General features: G+C 41.8%; 1 protein-coding gene across 6 annotated transcripts in view; it reads left to right on the plus strand.

The window, feature by feature from the left end:
• The window catches only part of LOC117745830 (DENN domain-containing protein 4B-like), a 68,419-nt gene that overhangs the window by 5,389 nt on the left and 41,519 nt on the right, over nt 1-21,511 (plus strand). For 4 of the 6 annotated variants that reach the window (XM_034554373.1, XM_034554375.1, XM_034554376.1 and 1 more), the window contains exons 2-7: nt 10,022-10,372; nt 14,616-14,871; nt 15,022-15,091; nt 15,401-15,570; nt 16,141-16,382; nt 17,273-17,339. In XM_034554373.1, coding sequence (XP_034410264.1) covers nt 10,041-10,372; nt 14,616-14,871; nt 15,022-15,091; nt 15,401-15,570; nt 16,141-16,382; nt 17,273-17,339 — 1,137 coding nt within the window. In that variant the 5' untranslated portion in view covers nt 10,022-10,040. Of the gene's footprint in view, nt 1-6,739; nt 6,833-10,021; nt 10,373-14,615; nt 14,872-15,021; nt 15,092-15,400; nt 15,571-16,140; nt 16,383-17,272; nt 17,340-21,511 lie in introns of those variants that run through there. The other 2 variants (XM_034554374.1, XM_034554377.1) reach the window with 1 other exon arrangement.

Consider the following 21,511-nt stretch of genomic DNA (forward strand, 5'->3'; position numbering starts at 1 on the left):
GTCCATCCTCCTCCTCTAGATGCTTCAGGTTATAGGTCCATCCTCCTTCTCTAGATGCTTCAGAGGTTATAGGTCCATCCTCCTTCTCTAGATGCTTCAGGTTATAGGTCCATCCTCCTCCTCTAGATGCTTCAGGTTATAGGTCCATCCTCCTTCTCTAGATGCTTCAGGTTATAGGTCCATCCTCCTCCTCTAGATGCTTCAGAGGTTATAGGTCCATCCTCCTCCTCTAGATGCTTCAGAGGTTATAGGTCCATCCTCCTCCTCTAGATGCTTCAGGTTATAGGTCCATCCTCCTCCGGTAGATGTTTCAGGTTATAGGTCCATCCTCCTCCTCTAGATGCTTCAGGTTATAGGTCCATCCTCCTCCTCTAGATGTTTCAGGTTATAGGTCCATCCTCTTCCTCTAGATTCTTCAGGTTATAGGTCCATCCTCCTCCTCTAGATGCTTCATGGATGAGCTATGTTACCTGCATTATACGAGAGCGCCAGCTGCGGCACTGCGGGCATGTGGCACGATTCCTTGAGGCTGACCCGGCCCACAGGATTCTCTCTGTTGGGTGGAGGAGACCTAGGGGTCACCCATGTAATATATATATATATATATATTACATGGGCGACCCCTAGGTGGAGGAGACCTAGGGGTCGCCCATGTGCCTCGTGGCTTCGTCAGGTTGATCGTTACTTCGGTGGGATGGGGCTGGGACTGTCCGCCTGGAGGACGGCCATACGGAGACCCCAGGAGTACCGTCGGAAGGTGGATGCAGCAACGCGCTGCCTTGGCGCATGCTCCCATACCTGACCTGATGCTTCAGTGGTTATAGGTCCATCCTCCTCCTCTAGGTGTTTCAGGTTATAGGTCCATCCTCAGCATGTAGATGCTTCAGAGGTTACACACATATATATATATATATATATATACACACACACACACACATACTACTATATATACATATATATGTGTATGTATATGTGTATGTATATATAAAAACACATGCATAGTGTATGTATGTGTATATGCATGCATACTTCAAAGTACACAGAAGTATTCCTGTGTGTGTTTATTCTTCATTGTTGTTGTTTACATCAGCTGCTCGTCTCTGACCCCCTGATGCTGCTGCTCATGAAGTGAGCCGGCAGACTAAATATAAACCAGATATTTCAATCTGCTTCAGGAGACTGAAGTGGCCTCAGCTCAGTGTGTGTCTGTACTGATCCAGATCACTCAGTCCTCATGTGTGTCTGTACTGATCCAGATCACTCAGTCCTCATGTGTGTCTGTATTGATCCAGATCACTCAGTCCTCATGTGTGTCTGTACTGATCCAGATCACTCAGTCCTCATGTGTGTCTGTATTGATCCAGATCACTCAGCCCTCATGTGTGTCTGTACTGATCCAGATCACTCAGTCCTCATGTGTGTCTGTACTGATGCAGTGTAAAGATATTCTCTCCCAGTTAAAGTACTAATACCCCAGTGTAAAGATATTCTCTCCCAGTTAAAGTACTAATACCCCAGTGTAAAGATACTCTCTCCCAGTTAAAGTACTAATACCCCAGTGTAAAGATATTCTCTCCCAGTTAAAGTACTAATACCCCAGTGTAAAGATACTCTCTCCCAGTTAAAGTACTAATACCCCAGTGTAAAGATACTCTCTCCCAGTTAAAGTACTAATACCCCAGTGTAAAGATATTCTCTCCCAGTTAAAGTACTAATACCCCAGTGTAAAGATATTCTCTCCCAGTTAAAGTACTAATACCCCAGTGTAAAGATACTCTCTCCCAGTTAAAGTACTAATACCCCAGTGTAAAGATATTCTCTCCCAGTTAAAGTACTAATACCCCAGTGTAAAGATACTCTCTCCCAGTTAAAGTACTAATACCCCAGTGTAAAGATACTCTCTCCCAGTTAAAGTACTAATACCCCAGTGTAAAGATATTCTCTCCCAGTTAAAGTACTAATACCCCAGTGTAAAGATACTCTCTCCCAGTTAAAGTACTAATACCCCAGTGTAAAGATATTCTCTCCCAGTTAAAGTACTAATACCCCAGTGTAAAGATACTCTCTCCCAGTTAAAGTACTAATACCCCAGTGTAAAGATATTCTCTCCCAGTTAAAGTACTAATACCCCAGTGTAAAGATATTCTCTCCCAGTTAAAGTACTAATACCCCAGTGTAAAGATACTCTCTCCCAGTTAAAGTACTAATACCCCAGTGTAAAGATACTCTCTCCCAGTTAAAGTACTAATACCCCAGTGTAAAGATATTCTCTCCCAGTTAAAGTACTAATACCCCAGTGTAAAGATATTCTCTCCCAGTTAAAGTACTAATACCCCAGTGTAAAGATATTCTCTCCCAGTTAAAGTACTAATACCCCAGTGTAAAGATATTCTCTCCCAGTTAAAGTACTAATACCCCAGTGTTAAGATATTCTCTCCCAGTTAAAGTACTAATACCCCAGTGTAAAGATACTCTCTCCCAGTTAAAGTACTAATACCCCAGTGTAAAGATATTCTCTCCCAGTTAAAGTACTAATACCCCAGTGTAAAGATATTCTCTCCCAGTTAAAGTACTAATACCCCAGTGTAAAGATATTCTCTCTCAGTTAAAGTACTAATACCCCAGTGTTAAGATATTCTCTCCCAGTTAAAGTACTAATACCCCAGTGTAAAGATATTCTCTCCCAGTTAAAGTACTAATACCCCAGTGTAAAGATATTCTCTCCCAGTTAAAGTACTAATACCCCAGTGTTAAGATAATCTCTCCCAGTTAAAGTACTAATACCCCAGTGTAAAGATATTCTCTCCCAGTTAAAGTACTAATACCCCAGTGTAAAGATATTCTCTCCCAGTTAAAGTACTAATACCCCAGTGTAAAGATATTCTCTCCCAGTTAAAGTACTAATACCCCAGTGTAAAGATATTCTCTCCCAGTTAAAGTACTAATACCCCAGTGTAAAGATATTCTCTCCCAGTTAAAGTACTAATACCCCAGTGTAAAGATATTCTCTCCCAGTTAAAGTACTAATACCCCAGTGTAAAGATATTCTCTCCCAGTTAAAGTACTAATACCCCAGTGTAAAGATATTCTCTCCCAGTTAAAGTACTAATACCCCAGTGTAAAGATATTCTCTCTCAGTTAAAGTACTAATACCCCAGTGTTAAGATAATCTCTCCCAGTTAAAGTACTAATACCCCAGTGTAAAGATATTCTCTCCCAGTTAAAGTACTAATACCCCAGTGTAAAGATACTCTCTCCCAGTTAAAGTACTAATACCCCAGTGTAAAGATATTCTCTCCCAGTTAAAGTACTAATACCCCAGTGTAAAGATATTCTCTCCCAGTTAAAGTACTAATACCCCAGTGTAAAGATATTCTCTCTCAGTTAAAGTACTAATACCCCAGTGTTAAGATATTCTCTCCCAGTTAAAGTACTAATACCCCAGTGTAAAGATATTCTCTCCCAGTTAAAGTACTAATACCCCAGTGTAAAGATATTCTCTCCCAGTTAAAGTACTAATACCCCAGTGTAAAGATACTCTCTCCCAGTTAAAGTACTAATACCCCAGTGTAAAGATATTCTCTCCCAGTTAAAGTACTAATACCCCAGTGTAAAGATATTCTCTCCCAGTTAAAGTACTAATACCCCAGTGTAAAGATACTCTCTCCCAGTTAAAGTACTAATACCCCAGTGTAAAGATATTCTCTCCCAGTTAAAGTACTAATACCCCAGTGTAAAGATATTCTCTCCCAGTTAAAGTACTAATACCCCAGTGTAAAGATATTCTCTCCCAGTTAAAGTACTAATACCCCAGTGTAAAGATATTCTCTCCCAGTTAAAGTACTAATACCCCAGTGTTAAGATATTCTCTCCCAGTTAAAGTACTAATACCCCAGTGTAAAGATACTCTCTCCCAGTTAAAGTACTAATACCCCAGTGTAAAGATATTCTCTCCCAGTTAAAGTACTAATACCCCAGTGTAAAGATACTCTCTCCCAGTTAAAGTACTAATACCCCAGTGTAAAGATATTCTCTCCCAGTTAAAGTACTAATACCCCAGTGTAAAGATATTCTCTCCCAGTTAAAGTACTAATACCCCAGTGTAAAGATATTCTCTCCCAGTTAAAGTACTAATACCCCAGTGTAAAGATATTCTCTCCCAGTTAAAGTACTAATACCCCAGTGTAAAGATACTCTCTCCCAGTTAAAGTACTAATACCCCAGTGTTAAGATAATCTCTCCCAGTTAAAGTACTAATACCCCAGTGTAAAGATATTCTCTCCCAGTTAAAGTACTAATACCCCAGTGTAAAGATATTCTCTCCCAGTTAAAGTACTAATACCCCAGTGTAAAGATACTCTCTCCCAGTTAAAGTACTAATACCCCAGTGTAAAGATATTCTCTCCCAGTTAAAGTACTAATACCCCAGTGTAAAGATATTCTCTCCCAGTTAAAGTACTAATACCCCAGTGTAAAGATACTCTCTCCCAGTTAAAGTACTAATACCCCAGTGTAAAGATATTCTCTCCCAGTTAAAGTACTAATACCCCAGTGTAAAGATACTCTCTCCCAGTTAAAGTACTAATACCCCAGTGTTAAGATATTCTCTCCCAGTTAAAGTACTAATACCCCAGTGTAAAGATATTCTCTCCCAGTTAAAGTACTAATACCCCAGTGTAAAGATATTCTCTCCCAGTTAAAGTACTAATACCCCAGTGTAAAGATATTCTCTCAGTGGTTTCCCTGCCGTCAAAGTAACATCAGTGATGATATTCTGATATATTGATGATTCATAGTGAAACTAAAAAGTTTTGGTTTCTTCAGCAGACCTTTTTCTTCTAGATGTGATGACAGTAACCAGGTTTTACATGTAGAGATGTATACCAAGCGGATGTTACATCATCATGTCACATTACATCATCATGTCACATTACAATCAATCAAACTTTTATTTCAGACTCAAGGTCCAAATAGTACAAAACATTAAATAGAATAAAATACATACACAATCACAAGTAAAATACATAGACCTACGAATGCCTTATAAATAGACAGCTGTTACATTATAGAGTTATGAGTGGATTACCATTATCATATTAAATTACAATGTTACATTACAATGTTACATTATTATGTTACATTATAGAGTTCTGAGTGGATTTCCATTATAATGTCACATTATATTAAATTACAATGTTACATTATAGTTATGAGTGGATTACCATTATAATGTTACATTACAATGTTACATATGTAACATGATAACGTATATTGTAATATTATCATGCTACAATATAATGTTGCATTATCATGTTAGATTACAATGTTACATTATCATGTCACATAGTTATGAGTAGATTACTATCGTAACATTACAATGTTACATTATGGAGTTATAGGTGGTTTACCATTGTAACAATACAATGTTATATTATAGAGTTATGAGTGGATTACAATGGTAATCCACTCATAACTTCATCCCTTCAAACTATTCATATTCCTTCACCTTCCTCAAACATTTAAATCAGTAATTCATTTTCAGAATTATAATTGGGCAAAAAAACTCCTCTGTGCAATGGGAATTGATCATGTGACTCATAATGTTCTCATTGAACGTGTTGAGGGATGATGTCAGTTGCTGGTGTGTTGCCGTGACACCCAGAGGAGACAAAAGACCCTTGTGGTCCATCTGATAGACACACACACACACACACACACACAAACACAAACACAAACACAAACACCACCACCAAAGATCACCTCCATTGCTCAATAAAAAGCTTCTATTTTAACTGGCTTAGAAACTGGACATCGAAGGCTTTTATTTTCTTCCTCACAACACCAATGACTTCCTGTGGCAGCTTTTCATATCTCAGGTGAGATATCTGCACACAGACAACATGAGATGGCTTATCTGTGGAGAAATACACAAAGAATCACAATGTGTGCAGATTTAGAAAGGAACTTTCTGTTTCAGTGTCAAGAGTTTCACAATAAAGCAGTATATAAGAAGCTGGAATTAATTTGAGCAAAGTTGTTTTCAGACTTCACAGTAGAAACGGATAATAATCGATAATAATACCAGCTGAACCTCTTCAGTCTGACCACTGAGGAGACTTAACTAGACTTAGGAATTTAGAAGCGGCAGTTTGTTAAACCACCGTCTGGGCTTTCAAAGGTAATTATTGTATTATTATCATTATTATAAGATACTGGGAATGTATTAGTTGTAGATGCTGGGCTTTGTGAGTTGCTGGGCTCGTTTTGAGGCTGAAAGAGCTTCTCAGCTTCTAGAAACAGAAGTGTGTTTTAGGGAAACCACAGCTGATGATGAACGAGTGCTGCAGGTTTCAGCAGCTGTTCTTATTAATAACCTTGCTCATTTCCTGTTTTTCTAAAACTCGCACTGAACAGTTTGATGCTGAACTTCTTCAGTGCTTCTGCTTCATGTGTTGTTTAAAGAAACAATCTGCCATAAAACATAGCGATGTTCTTGGAGAGGCTCATGATGCTGGTGTGCATCTACAGATTGTTCCTCAGTCCATGAGCGCCTCATAGTTTACTTCTCAGAGTCAGAGAGCACATTGAAAAACAATAAAACTTGTGTTGAAGTGTGTGTGTGTGTGTGTGTCAGGGAGGGAGAGTTTCCTTGTTGCACATCATCCTTTAAAAAAAAAAAAAGGGAAGTGATTGTGATGAAAATGAGCTTTTTCTGCTAAAATTGTATTTTTTATTTTAGTATTTCAGCAGACTACTCTCTTTGTGTGAAACATGAGCTGAACTTTGGTGGCAGCAGATATTTCCTGCAGTCAACAGGTGAAGACAGGTGGAGGTGAGATAGCTACTGTCTGTGTTGGTTCTGGTCTGCAGCTTCTTTGACCTTTTGCCTTCCTGTTTAAACAAGTGTAAATTCACAATAGCAGTGACTGCGTACATGTAGGCTTTCTCTCACCCACGCACAACCTCACAAACATTTAAACACCATACAGAGCTTCAGTGGTAATCAACTAACCCTTTTCCTACACGTTATACCTTATAAGTAGACGTAGTCACCATGACCACGTGGAATCACGTTTTGAAGCCTTGAGTTTGTCTTTTTTGGTCGTCCCCTTCTCGGCTGCATACTTAAATGTGTGTTTTAAGCTATATCCTAAACAACATGACTGTACTGTGATGAAACGCATCAATGCTGGTGTTATATTGACATCTCACAATGTAGCGACGCTCGTCAGTGTTGATGCAAAATGTTGATATTCATGAGTGCCTGAAATGTGAATGTCCTGCTTAATTTAAAGTTCACAGTGAGTATTGTTTCTGGTGTTCATGTAAAGTGCTCTATAGTTAGAAGATAGAGATGTTCATATAAAGTGCTCTATAGTTGGATATGTTCATGTAGGGTGCTCTATAGTTAGAAGATAGAGATGTTCATATAAAGTGCTCTATAGTTGGATATGTTCATGTAGGGTGCTCTATAGTTAGAAGATAGAGATGTTCATATAAAGTGCTCTATAGTTGGATATGTTCATGTAGGGTGCTCTATAGTTAGAAGATAGAGATGTTCATATAAAGTGCTCTATAGATAGAAGATAGAGAAGTTCATGTAAAGTGCTCTATAGTTAGAAGATAGAGAAGTGCATGTAAAGTGCTCTATAGTTAGAAGATAGAGAAGTTCATGTAAAGTGTTCTATAGTTAGAAGATAGAGAAGTTCATGTAAAGTGCTCTATAGTTGGATATGTTCATGTAAAGTGCTCTATAGTTGGATATGTTCATGTAGGGTGCTCTATAGTTAGAAGATAGAGATGTTCATATAAAGTGCTCTATAGTTGGATATGTTCATATAAAGTGCTCTATAGTTAGAAGATAGAGATGTTCATATAAAGTGCTCTATAGATAGAAGATAGAGAAGTTCATGTAAAGTGCTCTATAGTTAGAAGATAGAGAAGTTAATGTAAAGTGCTCTATAGTTGGATATGTTCATGTAAAGTGCTCTATAGTTAGAAGATAGAGATTTTTCAATTCAGTTTATTTTGTATAGCCCAATATCACAAATTACAAATTTGACTCGGAGGGCTTTACAATCTGTACACATACGACATCCCTGACCTTTGACCTCACATCGAATCAGGAAAAACTCCCCAAAAATAACCTTTGACAGGGAAAAAAGGGAAGAAACCTTCAGGAGAGCAACAGAGGAGGATCCCTCTCCCCAGATGGACAGAAGAATAGATGTCATGTGACCAGATGAACAGAGTTACATAAACACATTACATGAATATGACAATGTATGAATGGAACTCCAATCCATGAAACAGAAGGAGGTAGAGAGGAGGGGGGAGGGGCATCAGTAGGGGCCAAGGCAGGAGGCCGGTTCACCAGCATCAGACACCTCCAGGTCCAATGGACCCTATGAGACGTGAAGTCACAACGACTCCGGGGAGGAAGCAGAGTTAATAAGGTGCAATGGAGAGATGTAAATTCATCCATAAGGAGAGAGAGAAGAGGAGAGAGGTGCTCAGTGTATCCTAAAACATCCCCCAGCAGCCTATAAGCCTATAGCAGCATATCAAGGGGCTGGACCAGGGCAAACCTGATTCAGCCCTAACTATAAGCACTATTAAAGAGGAAAGTCTTAAGTATATTCTTAAATGAGGTGACTGTGTCTGCCTCCCAGACTGAAAGTGGAAGCTGGTTCCATAAAAGAGGAGCTTGATAACTGAAGGCTCTGGCTCCCATCCTACTTTTTAGGACTCTAGGAACCACAAGTAGCCCCGCATTTAGTGAGCAGCTCTCTAGTGGGGCAATATGGTACTACAAGCTCCTTAAGATATGATGGTGCATCACCAATCAAGGCTTTGTAGGTGAGGAGAAGAATTTTAAATGTGATTCTTGATTTCACAGGAACACAGCCACTATCTATAGAGCACTCCATAGATGGAGATGTTGTGACTGAAGTCGCTGGAAGCTACTGTGTTTTATGAGCTGCTGTGTCACTAGAAAGTCACAGATGAACAGGAAGCATGCTGCCAGTCCTCTTCCTGTTTGCCAGCTGACCTTTGAACCCCATCCCCCCCTTCCCCTTCCCATTTGTTCCACTTCCTGCTCTCTTTATTAATGTCTCTTTCTCACTTTCACCCTTCGAAGAGGGGGATGAGTGGACCGTCCTCTTGCCCTTTCAAAGTGTCTCTAGTTTAAAGGAAGGAAACATTTGATGGTTTTTAAATGTGAATGTGCTGTTTTTATTATATAATAATAATAAACTGAATATTGTTGTGAGAGATATTGGATGCTTTTTGTTTTAGGATAAAGTAATTTTCCCAATGTTCTGATGTATTACAGACACATTTGATTAGAGGGTGCTGGAGGGTGGGTCTTCAGAGTGCTGGTGGGTACTTGAGGGTCCAGGAGGGTGCTGGAGGTTCCTCGGGGTTTTGGAGGGAGCTAGAAGGTCCTCAGGATCCTTGTGGGTCCTCAGAGTGCTGGTGGGTCCTGGAGGGTCCTCGTTGCGGCTGTGTTCCTAAGGAGCTCCACAACCAGGTCCAGTGTTGTTAGAGCTGTGAACCTCTGTACCAGGTCACCAGATCAGGGTTGTCAAATTTAGGTTTGATGGTTGTGGACCACACAGATGAATGAGTGGGTTTCTACAGAAGTGATTTGAGAAGCTTCAGTTTATGGTTTGCAGTAATCTGTTCTGTCCATAGAGAAGCTCCGACTCTCCGAGTTTTACAGCCACCGGGATACGAAGGTTTCTTCCCTTTTTCCCCATAAATGGTTTGTTTTTTTGGCAGTTTTTTCTGATCCGATGTGAGGGATGTCGTATGTCTAAGCCCTCTGAGGCAAATTTGTGATTCTGGGCTATACAAAATAAACTGAATTGAATTGAATGGCTCCTTAAACGTATTTCTCTCATCATCGTTTTTATGTTTCAGTATTTCTTTGTGTCGTAGAGGTTTATTATTATTAATACTTAGCTAATATCAATTCATTACTTATCAGGGTAACACTCATTAACTCTCTCTGCAGTGGAAGACAGACAGACGGCATGACCGAGGAGAAATGTCCCCAGCTGGTGGACTACTTCGTAGTAGCAGGTCTCGACCCTGCGGGGGCCTGGAGGCCCTTGGACGAGGATGCCAAAACCTCCACCTCCTCCTGCTCTTCCTCGTCCTCATCCTCGTCCAGAGCAGTGGAGTCGGTGACGGATCTGGCGGTGATCGCCCGGGGACTCGGCGAGGAGGTGCCAGAGGGCTTCACCTGCATCGAGAGGACGCTGGGCGGACACTCGGCCGAGCTGAGCGCCGGCCTCATCAACAACCCTCACCTGTACCTGTGCTACCGCCGAGGACGGGACAAGCCGCCCATCCTGGACCTGGGGTGAGACAACTTTTCTTAAGGGTGGGGGGTAAAACAAAGTGCTGACAGGTGAGTACGGTCAGTCCACTGACTACTGTTGGTCTGATCGTGAACACATCTGGTTCAGACATTCATGGTACCGAGAGGATTAAGATCCCCAACAGGTTCAAATGTGGTTCAGACATTCATGGTCCTGAGAGGATGTGTAGACGGTGAGGTCAAGTAGGTTGTTTTTTCTTTCTATCAGCTGGTGGAATGTGATGATTAGTAATCACAGACTGCAGGTTGTTCTGTAAAACATTGTAAACTGAGAGCAAGTTCACACCTGGAAACTGCTAGTAAAACCAGTCTAATCAGGTCTACTGGGCAGCTTTTCCATCCTGCCGATCCAGGATTCAGTTTCTCTCGTTCATGTGCTGTAAATATTACAGAGGATTATATAACTTTTGTGTTATAGGGTTAGGGCTAGTTCTCTAATTACTTATTAATGTGAACATGAGACTTTAATATCTCGTGTTCAGTTCTTTAATTACTTATGTGAGGCAAATCCCTGTAGAGTGGACATCAGATTACATCTAGTGAGTCAAACTACGTCTAGTGAGTCAAACTACGTCTAGTGAGTCAGGTTACATCTAGTGAATCAGGTTAGTGAGTCAGGTTACATATGAGTCAGATTACATCTAGTGAATCAGATTACATCTAGTGAGTCAAACTCCGTCTAGTGAGTCAGGTTACATCTAGTGAGTCAGGTTAGTGAGTCAGATTACATATGAGTCAGATTACATCTAGTGAGTCAGGTTACATCTAGTGAGTCAGGTTAGTGAGTCAGGTTACATATGAGTCAGATTACATCTAGTGAGTCAAACTACGTCTAGTGAGTCAGGTTACATCTAGTGAGTCAGGTTACATCTAGTGAGTCAGGTTAGTGAGTCAGGTTACATATGAGTCAGATTACATCTAGTGAATCAGATTACATCTAGTGAGTCAAACTCCGTCTAGTGAGTCAGGTTACATCTAGTGAGTCAGGTTACATCTAGTGAGTCAGGTTAGTGAGTCAGGTTACATATGAGTCAGGTTACATCTAGTGAGTCAGGTTACATCTAGTGAGTCAGGTTACATCTAGTGAGTCAGGTTAGTGAGTCAGGTTACATATGAGTCAGGTTACATCTAGTGAGTCAGGTTACACCTAGTGAGTCAGGTTACATCTAGTGAATGAGGTGACATCTAGTGAGTCAGGTTATATCAAGTGAGTCAGATCACATCTAGTGAATCAGGTTACATCTAGTGAGCCAAACTACGTCTAGTGAGTCAAACTATGTCTAGTGAGTCAGGTTACATCTAGTAAGTCAGGTTACATCTAGTGAGTTAGGTTACATCTAGTGAGTCAAACTACATCTAGTGAGTCAGATCACATCTAGTGAGTCAAACTCTGTCTAGTGAGTCAGATTACATCTAGTGAGTCAAATCCGTCTAGTGAGTGAGGTGACATCTAGTGAGTCAAACTCCGGCTAGTGAGTCAGATTACATCTAGTGAGTCAAACTCCGGCTAGTGAGTCAGATTACATCTAGTGAGTCAAACTACGTCTAGTGAGTCAAACTACGTCTAGTGAGTCAGGTTACATCTAGTGAATCAGGTTAGTGAGTCAGGTTACATATGAGTCAGATTACATCTAGTGAGTCAAACTCCGTCTAGTGAGTCAGGTTACATCTAGTGAGTCAGGTTACATCTAGTGAGTCAGGTTAGTGAGTCAGGTTACATATGAGTCAGATTACATCTAGTGAGTCAAACTCCGTCTAGTGAGTCAGGTTACATCTAGTGAGTCAAACTCCGTCTAGTGAGTGAGGTGACATCTAGTGAGTCAAACTCAGGCTAGTGAGTCAGATTACATCTAGTGAGTCAAACTCCGGCTAGTGAGTCAGATCACATCTAGTGAGTCAAACTCCGTCTAGTGAGTCAGATTACATCTAGTGAGTCAAACTCCGTCTAGTGAGTGAGGTGACATCTAGTGAGTCAAACTCCGGCTAGTGAGTCAGATTACATCTAGTGAGTCAAACTACGTCTAGTGAGTCAAACTACGTCTAGTGAGTCAGGTTACATCTAGTGAATCAGGTTAGTGAGTCAGGTTACATATGAGTCAGATTACATCTAGTGAGTCAAACTCCGTCTAGTGAGTCAGGTTACATCTAGTGAGTCAGGTTAGTGAGTCAGGTTACATATGAGTCAGATTACATCTAGTGAATCAGATTACATCTAGTGAGTCAAACTCCGTCTAGTGAGTCAGGTTACATCTAGTGAGTCAAACTCCGTCTAGTGAGTGAGGTGACATCTAGTGAGTCAAACTCAGGCTAGTGAGTCAGATTACATCTAGTGAGTCAAACTCCGGCTAGTGAGTCAGATCACATCTAGTGAGTCAAACTCCATCTAGTGAGTCAGATTACATCTAGTGAGTCAAACTCCGTCTAGTGAGTGAGGTGACATCTAGTGAGTCAAACTCCGGCTAGTGAGTCAGATTACATCTAGTGAGTCAAACTCCGTCTAGTGAGTCAGGTTACATCTAGTGAGTCAAACTCCGGCTAGTGAGTCAGATTACATCTAGTGAGTCAAACTCCATCTAGTGAGTCAGGTTACATCTAGTGAGTCAGGTTAGTGAGTCAGGTTACATATGAGTCAGATTACATCTAGTGAATCAGATTACATCTAGTGAGTCAAACTCCGTCTAGTGAGTCAGGTTACATCTAGTGAGTCAGGTTAGTGAGTCAGGTTACATATGAGTCAGATTACATCTAGTGAATCAGATTACATCTAGTGAGTCAAACTCTGTCTAGTGAGTCAGGTTACATCTAGTGAGTCAAACTCCGTCTAGTGAGTGAGGTGACATCTAGTGAGTCAAACTCCGGCTAGTGAGTCAGATTACATCTAGTGAGTCAAACTCCGGCTAGTGAGTCAGATCACATCTAGTGAGTCAAACTACGTCTAGTGAGTCAGATTACATCTAGTGAGTCAAACTCCGTCTAGTGAGTGAGGTGACATCTAGTGAGTCAAACTCCGGCTAGTGAGTCAGATTACATCTAGTGAGTCAAACTCCGTCTAGTGAGTCAGGTTACATCTAGTGAGTCAAACTCCGGCTAGTGAGTCAGATTACATCTAGTGAGTCAAACTCCATCTAGTGAGTCAGGTTACATCTAGTGAGTCAAACTCCGGCTAGTGAGTCAGATCACATCTAGTGAGTCAAACTCCGTCTAGTGAGTCAGATTACATCTAGTGAGTCAGGTTACATCTAGTGAGTCAAACTCCGTCTAGTGAGTCAGGTTACATCTAGTGAGTCAGGTTACATCTAGTGAGTCAGGTTACATCTAGTGAGTGAGGTTACATCTAGTGATTCAGGTTACATCTAGTGATTCAGCTTACATCTAGTGATTCAGGTTACATCTAGTGAGTCAGGTTACATCTAGTGAGTCAGGTTACATCTAGTGAGTGAGGTTACATCTAGTAAGTCAGGTTACATCTAGTGAGTGAGGTTACATCTAGTGATTCAGGTTACATCTAGTGAGTCAGGTTACATCTAGTGAGTGAGGTTACATCTAGTGAGTCAGGTTACATCTAGTGATTCAGGTTACATCTAGTGAGTCAGGTTACATCTAGTGATTCAGGTTACATCTAGTGAGTCAGGTTACATCTAGTGATTCAGGTTACATCTAGTGAGTCAGGTTACATCTAGTGAGTCAGGTTACATCTAGTGAGTGAGGTTACATCTAGTAAGTCAGGTTACATCTAGTGAGTGAGGTTACATCTAGTGATTCAGGTTACATCTAGTGAGTCAGGTTACATCTAGTGATTCAGGTTACATCTAGTGAGTCAGGTTACATCTAGTGATTCAGGTTACATCTAGTGAGTCAGGTTACATCTAGTGAGTGAGGTTACATCTAGTGAGTCAGGTTATATCTAGTGAGTCAGGTTACATCTAGTGATTCAGGTTACATCTAGTGATTCAGGTTACATCTAGTGATTCAGGTTACATCTAGTGAGTCAGGTTACATCTAGTGATTCAGGTTACATCTAGTGAGTCAGGTTACATCTAGTGAGTCAGGTTACATCTAGTGAGTGAGGTTACATCTAGTGAGTCAGGTTACATCTAGTGAGTTATTTGCCATGTTTTAATTTACAGCTGCCTTGAGCGCAGCATCATTTTTTTTTTTATTTCACGCCACCATCTGACTGAGGTGGAGGTCCATCCCACGTAGCCTGAACAAAGTGTCCCTGCAGGGTTCTGTATGAGGGGAAGGACCAGCTGAAGCAGAGCTGGTACGTCATCGAGACAACGCCCTACAGCCGCTCGGCCAGCCTGTGCTCTGGCGGCGCCCCGACCGCTCACCGGGTGTTCCTGACGTACCGACGGGCTCTGGACTCGCAGGGCCTCCACATGCTGGGCGTTACGGACATCGGCCTGCTGCTGCCCAGCAAGGGAGAGGTCGCCCCGCACACCTTCTGTCGCGTGGACAAGAACCTCAACACCGGCATGGTGAGCACCGCGGAATCAGTCACCTGGACTCTTTTTACCGGTTCACTCATTTTATTGAAACTCTTCCTGCTGATGTTTCACAATAAAAGTCTTTCTGTTCCTTCTGTTTAAATAAAATGTCTCAAACGGCTGTGTGTTTTTTGTCTCCAGTGGGGTCCAGCTCTGTATGTGTGCTACAAGAGAGCTGTGGCCAAAGCCAATGCCCTGCTCTACAAAGCCAGTAAGTATCTATCGGACTCCCACCGACTTCAAGCTTGTCAACCTGGAGATGACTTAGTAGAAGCCTTTAGTCATAAAATTCCTTCTGATCCTCAATATTTATGTGAATTGCACATCTTTTGGTTTAGTACCGCTTTAAACCGATAATTGATATTTCATAATGGACTTAAGCTTCCGGTCACAAGTTAGGTGCTGTGTTTTGATTTTAATCATAACAGAGACAAAAGAGAGTTTTCCTGAGGATTTCTTAAATCTGTATTCATCAAACATGCTCATCAAGTGTACACAGACTAACTGCTGTGTGCTGCAGGTCTGATCAGCCGCTACCCGGATGAGGACCTGGAGGCGTTTCCTCTGCCGGAGTCGGTGCCGGTCTTCTGTCTGCCGATGGGCGTCACCGTGGAGAGCTGGCCTCTGAACACCAAGTACCAGCTACCTGTCTTCTCCACCTTTGTCCTAACCTCCGCCTCTGGGGACAAGGTTGGATAAGCAACATCACACGCATGTTCTGAGAACAACATTCAATTTATTTGTAGAACCCCAAATAACACATTTGGCCTTTACATTCTTTATAACATCATCTGACTTTTAACCCTCACATCAGAACAGGAACAACTAGCCAAAACACCTTAAAATACCTCAGAGAGTAACAGAGAAGGAGCCCCCTCAGGATGGATAGAAGTGTACAGAATGAACACCAGAACAGAACTACAACACCTAAATGATACACATGAGATAGTAACAGCAGTAGTAGCACCAAGAATAACAGAATACAAGTGATAATTGATGACTACTCATAATAACAACAGCAGTGGATATGATGGAATAATAATGATAATAAAAGCAGTGATAGTAAACCAAAGACTCAAAGTTAGTAATGTGTTAGTAATGGTGCATGAATACTGTAATGTATTTATAAAACACGTTAACTGCTGTTGGACTGATTAAATCTTTAGTCTATGAAATGTTGTCAGGCCTGAACGATGTTTCACCGACCGGCAGTACAGAAACAAGAGATGTAGGTTTGTGAAGCCTGTGCTTTCACTGCAGGTTTACGGAGCAGCCATCCAGTTCTACGAGTCCTTCTCCAGAGAGCTGCTGTCAGAGCGGCAGAGTGTGAGGCTCGGCCTCCTCAGCGTGGTCGACCGGCGACCGATCACCAACCGCAGCCTGCAGGTGAAGAAGAGCATCTGTGTTCTCTCCCAATGGCCCTTCTTCACCGTCTTCCAGAAGTTCCTTACCTTCATCTACAGATACTCCATCTCCGGGCCCCACGTGCTACCGCTTGAAAAGTCAGTGCTCAGATTTATCTTTAAAGACTGAATCAGATCTGCTGCCGCACTTTTAATCGGGTAATGGGAGGCCTTAACGCCAAATGTATAATTTTCTGCAGCTAGTGTTCTCTAAATCAAAACGATAACAGCAGATCAAGTTTGGTGACGTGGGATCATGGAGTTTTCCTTCAGTGTTCAGGAGGTTTTTTTGTATGCTCTTCTCCAAAACTTCTCCAAGCTGATTAAAACCAACAAAAACACTGAATATGAATTGGCGTTTATCCGATGCTGTGAGGAGGATGAGCTGGTCTTGTTTGCTAATTTTAATTAAAAAGGGTAGTTTGTGTGATTTGTGTGGTTGTTTGAGGTACTTCTCCATATACAGTGTATTAATGCAGTAGAAACAGACAAGAGTACCACTCCTCGAGCAATGTACTGCTTTCACACACCTGAAGAAATGTATATAAGTTTAAGTGTATGCTACATTTAGAATAATTTCCGATTGGGAATTAACTAACTGTTGATTAATTGAGTCTGGTGTCTTTGAAGAGAGCATAAATATTCTAACTATTGTTGGAAACCTTTGGGATGTAAGTACACAACTCAACAACATATGTAACCTAGATCTAGTCATTTTAAGACACTAATGCACAAATGTTACATGTTATATCTTCAACTTGAACTCGCTCTAATGATACATTTTAATTATATTTCGAGTGGGGACTTCTTTCAGTTTCCAGATGACGTCATATGACATTTAGAGCTTTTCCCACCTTGATCAATAAAAAAAAAACTTAGAGAGAAGGTAGTGATGAAATATTATTCACATTTCATTTTTATTTCAAATCAATTAAATCAACTTGAATGCCTCTGATTGATGTGATTTCTTTATTTATTTCTCTCTGCAGACACATCTCCAGCTTCATGCACAATGTCCCGTTTCCTTCCCCTCAGCGGCCGCGAATCCTCGTTCAGGTACAGACTTAAACCTTCAAAATACCTTCCTCATTCAGGTACAGACTTAAACCTTCAGCGTACCTTCCTCGTTCAGCTACAGACTAAAACCTTCAGAATACCTTCCTCATTCAGGTACAGACTAAAACCTTCAGAATACCTTCCTCGTTCAGCTACAGACTAAAACCTTCAGAATACCTTCCTCATTCAGGTACAGACTAAAACCTTCAGAATACCTTCCTCGTTCAGGTACAGACTTAAACCTTCAGAATACCTTCCTCGTTCAGCTACAGACTAAAACCTTCAGAATACCTTCCTCATTCAGGTACAGACTAAAACCTTCAGAATACCTTCCTCGTTCAGGTACAGACTTAAACCTTCAGAATACCTTCCTCATTCAGCTACACACTAAAACCTTCAGAATACCTTCCTCATTCAGGTACAGACTTAAACCTTCAGAATACCTTCCTCGTTCAGGTACAGACTAAAACCTTCAGAATACCTTCCTCTTTCAGGTACAGACTTAAACCTTCAGCGTACCTTCCTCATTCAGGTACAGACTTAAACCTTCAGAATACCTTCCTCGTTCAGCTACAGACTAAAACCTTCAGAATACCTTCCTCATTCAGGTACAGACTAAAACCTTCAGAATACCTTCCTCGTTCAGGTACAGACTTAAACCTTCAGAATACCTTCCTCTTTCAGGTACAGACTTAAACCTTCAGAATACCTTCCTCGTTCAGGTACACACTAAAACCTTCAGAATACCTTCCTCATTCAGGTACAGACTAAAACCTTCAGAATACCTTCCTCATTCAGGTACAGACTTAAACCTACAGCGTACCTTCCTCGTTCAGGTACAGACTAAAACCTTCAGAATACCTTCCTCTTTCAGGTACAGACTTAAACCTTCAGAATACCTTCCTCGTTCAGGTACACACTAAAACCTTCAGAATACCTTCCTCATTCAGGTACAGACTAAAACCTTCAGAATACCTTCCTCATTCAGGTACAGACTTAAACCTACAGCGTACCTTCCTCGTTCAGCTACAGACTAAAACCTTCAGAATACCTTCCTTGTTCAGGTAAACACTAAAACCTCCAGCATACCTTCCTCTTTCAGGTACAGACTAAAACCTTCAGAATACCTTCCTTGTTCAGGTAAACACTAAAACCTCCAGCATACCTTCCTCTTTCAGGTACAGACTAAAACCTTCAGCATACCTTCCTCTTTCAGCTACAGACTTAAACCTTCAGCGTACCTTCCTCGTTCAGGTATAGACTAAAACCTTCAAAATACCTTCCTCATTCAGGGACAGACTTAAACCTTCAGCGTACCTTCCTCGTTCAGGGACAGACTAAAACCTTCAGCGTACCTTCCTCGTTCAGGTACAGACTAAAACCTTCAGCGTACTTGCCTCTTTCAGGTACAGACTTAAACCTTCAGCATACCTTCCTCTTTCAGGTACAGACTTAAACCTTCAGCGTACCTTCCTCGTTCAGGTACAGACTAAAACCTTCAGCGTACCTTCCTCGTTCAGGGACAGACTTAAACCTTCAGCATACCTTCCTCGTTCAGGTACAGACTAAAACCTTCAGAATACCTTCCTCTTTCAGGTACAGACTTAAACCTTCAGCGTACCTTCCTCGTTCAGGTACAGACTAAAACCTTCACCGTACCTTCCTCGTTCAGGTACAGACTAAAACCTTCAGAATACCTTCCTCGTTCAGGTACAGACTAAAACCTTCAAAATACCTTCCTCGTTCAGGTACAGACTAAAACCTTCAGCGTACCTTCCTCGTTCAGGGACAGACTTAAACCTTCAGTGTACCTTCCTCGTTCAGGGACAGACTAAAACCTTCAAAATACCTTCCTCTTTCAGGTACAGACTAAAACCTTCAGCGTACCTTCCTCGTTCAGGGACAGACTTAAACCTTCAGCGTACCTTCCTCGTTCAGGGACAGACTTAAACCTTCAGCGTACCTTCCTCGTTCAGGGACAGACTAAAACCTTCAGCGTACCTTCCTCGTTCAGGGACAGACTAAAACCTTCAGCGTACCTTCCTCGTTCAAGGACAGACTTAAACCTTCAGCGTACCTTCCTCTTTCAGGTACAGACTTAAACCTTCAGCGTACCTTTCTCGTTCAAGTACAGACTTAAACCTTCAGCATACCTTCCTCTTTCAGCTACAGACTTAAACCTTCAGCGTACCTTCCTCGTTCAGGTACAGACTTAAACCTTCAGAATACCTTCCTCGTTCAGGTACAGACTAAAACCTTCAAAATACCTTCCTCGTTCAGGGACAGACTTAAACCTTCAGCGTACCTTCCTCGTTCAGGGACAGACTTAAACCTTCAGCGTACCTTCCTCGTTCAGGTACAGACTAAAACCTTCAGCGTACCTTCCTCGTTCAGGTACAGACTAAAACCTTCAGCGTACCTTCCTCATTCAGGGACAGACTTAAACCTTCAGCGTACCTTCCTCGTTCAGGGACAGACTTAAACCTTCAGAGTACCTTCCTCTTTCAGGTACAGACTAAAACCTTCAGCGTACCTTCCTCGTTCAGGTACAGACTAAAACCTTCAGCGTACCTTCCTCGTTCAGGTACAGACTAAAACCTTCAGCGTACCTTCCTCGTTCAGGGACAGACTAAAACCTTCAGCGTACCTTCCTCGTTCAGGGACAGACTAAAACCTTCAGCGTACTTGCCTCTTTCAGGTACAGACTTAAACCTTCAGCATACCTTCCTCTTTCAGGTACAGACTTAAACCTTCAGCATACCTTCCTCGTTCAGGTACAGACTAAAACCTTCAGAATACCTTCCTCTTTCAGGTACAGACTTAAACCTTCAGCGTACCTTCCTCGTTCAGGTACAGACTAAAACCTTCAGCGTACCTTCCTCGTTCAGGTACAGACTAAAACCTTCAGAATACCTTCCTCGTTCAGGTACAGACTAAAACCTTCAAAATACCTTCCTCGTTCAGGTACAGACTAAAACCTTCAGCGTACCTTCCTCGTTCAGGGACAGACTTAAACCTTCAGCGTACCTTCCTCGTTCAGGTACAGACTAAAACCTTCAGCGTACCTTCCTCTTTCAGGTACAGACTAAAACCTTCAGCGTACCTTCCTCGTTCAGGGACAGACTTAAACCTTCAGCGTACCTTCCTCGTTCAGGGACAGACTTAAACCTTCAGCGTACCTTCCTCTTTCAGGTACAGACTTAAACCTTCAGCATACCTTCCTCTTTCAGCTACAGACTTAAACCTTCAACGTACCTTCCTCTTTCAGCTACAGACTTAAACCTTCAGAGTACCTTCCTCTTTCAGCTACAGACTTAAACCTTCAGCGTACCTTCCTCGTTCATGTACAGACTTAAACCTTCAGAATACCTTCCTCGTTCAGGTACAGACTAAAACCTTCAAAATACCTTCCTCGTTCAGGGACAGACTTAAACCTTCAGCGTACCTTCCTCTTTCAGGTACAGACTAAAACCTTCAGCGTACCTTCCTCGTTCAGGTACAGACTAAAACCTTCAGCGTACCTTCCTCGTTCAGGTACAGACTAAAACCTTCAGCGTACCTTCCTCGTTCAGGGACAGACTTAAACCTTCAGCGTACCTTCCTCGTTCAGGGACAGACTTAAACCTTCAGCGTACCTTCCTCGTTCAGGGACAGACTTAAACCTTCAGCATACCTTCCTCGTTCAGGGACAGACTTAAACCTTCAGCGTACCTTCCTCGTTCAGGGACAGACTTAAACCTTCAGAGTACCTTCCTCTTTCAGGTACAGACTTAAACCTTCAGCGTACCTTTCTCGTTCAAGTACAGACTTAAACCTTCAGCGTACCTTTCTCGTTCAAGTACAGACTTAAACCTTCAGCATACCTTCCTCTTTCAGCTACAGACTTAAACCTTCAGCGTACCTTCCTCGTTCAGGTACAGACTTAAACCTTCAGCGTACCTTCCTCGTTCAAGTACAGACTTAAACCTTCAGCGTACCTTTCTCGTTCAAGTACAGACTTAAACCTTCAGCATACCTTCCTCTTTCAGCTACAGACTTAAACCTTCAGCGTACCTTCCTCGTTCAGGTACAGACTTAAACCTTCAGCGTACCTTCCTCGTTCAGGGACAGACTTAAACCTTCAGCGTACCTTCCTTGTTCAGGGACAGACTAAAACCTTCAGAGTACCTTCC

The sequence above is a fragment of the Cyclopterus lumpus genome, chromosome 16, assembly GCF_009769545.1.
Source record: "Cyclopterus lumpus isolate fCycLum1 chromosome 16, fCycLum1.pri, whole genome shotgun sequence".
In the NCBI taxonomy this organism is placed as follows: domain Eukaryota; kingdom Metazoa; phylum Chordata; class Actinopteri; order Perciformes; family Cyclopteridae; genus Cyclopterus; species Cyclopterus lumpus.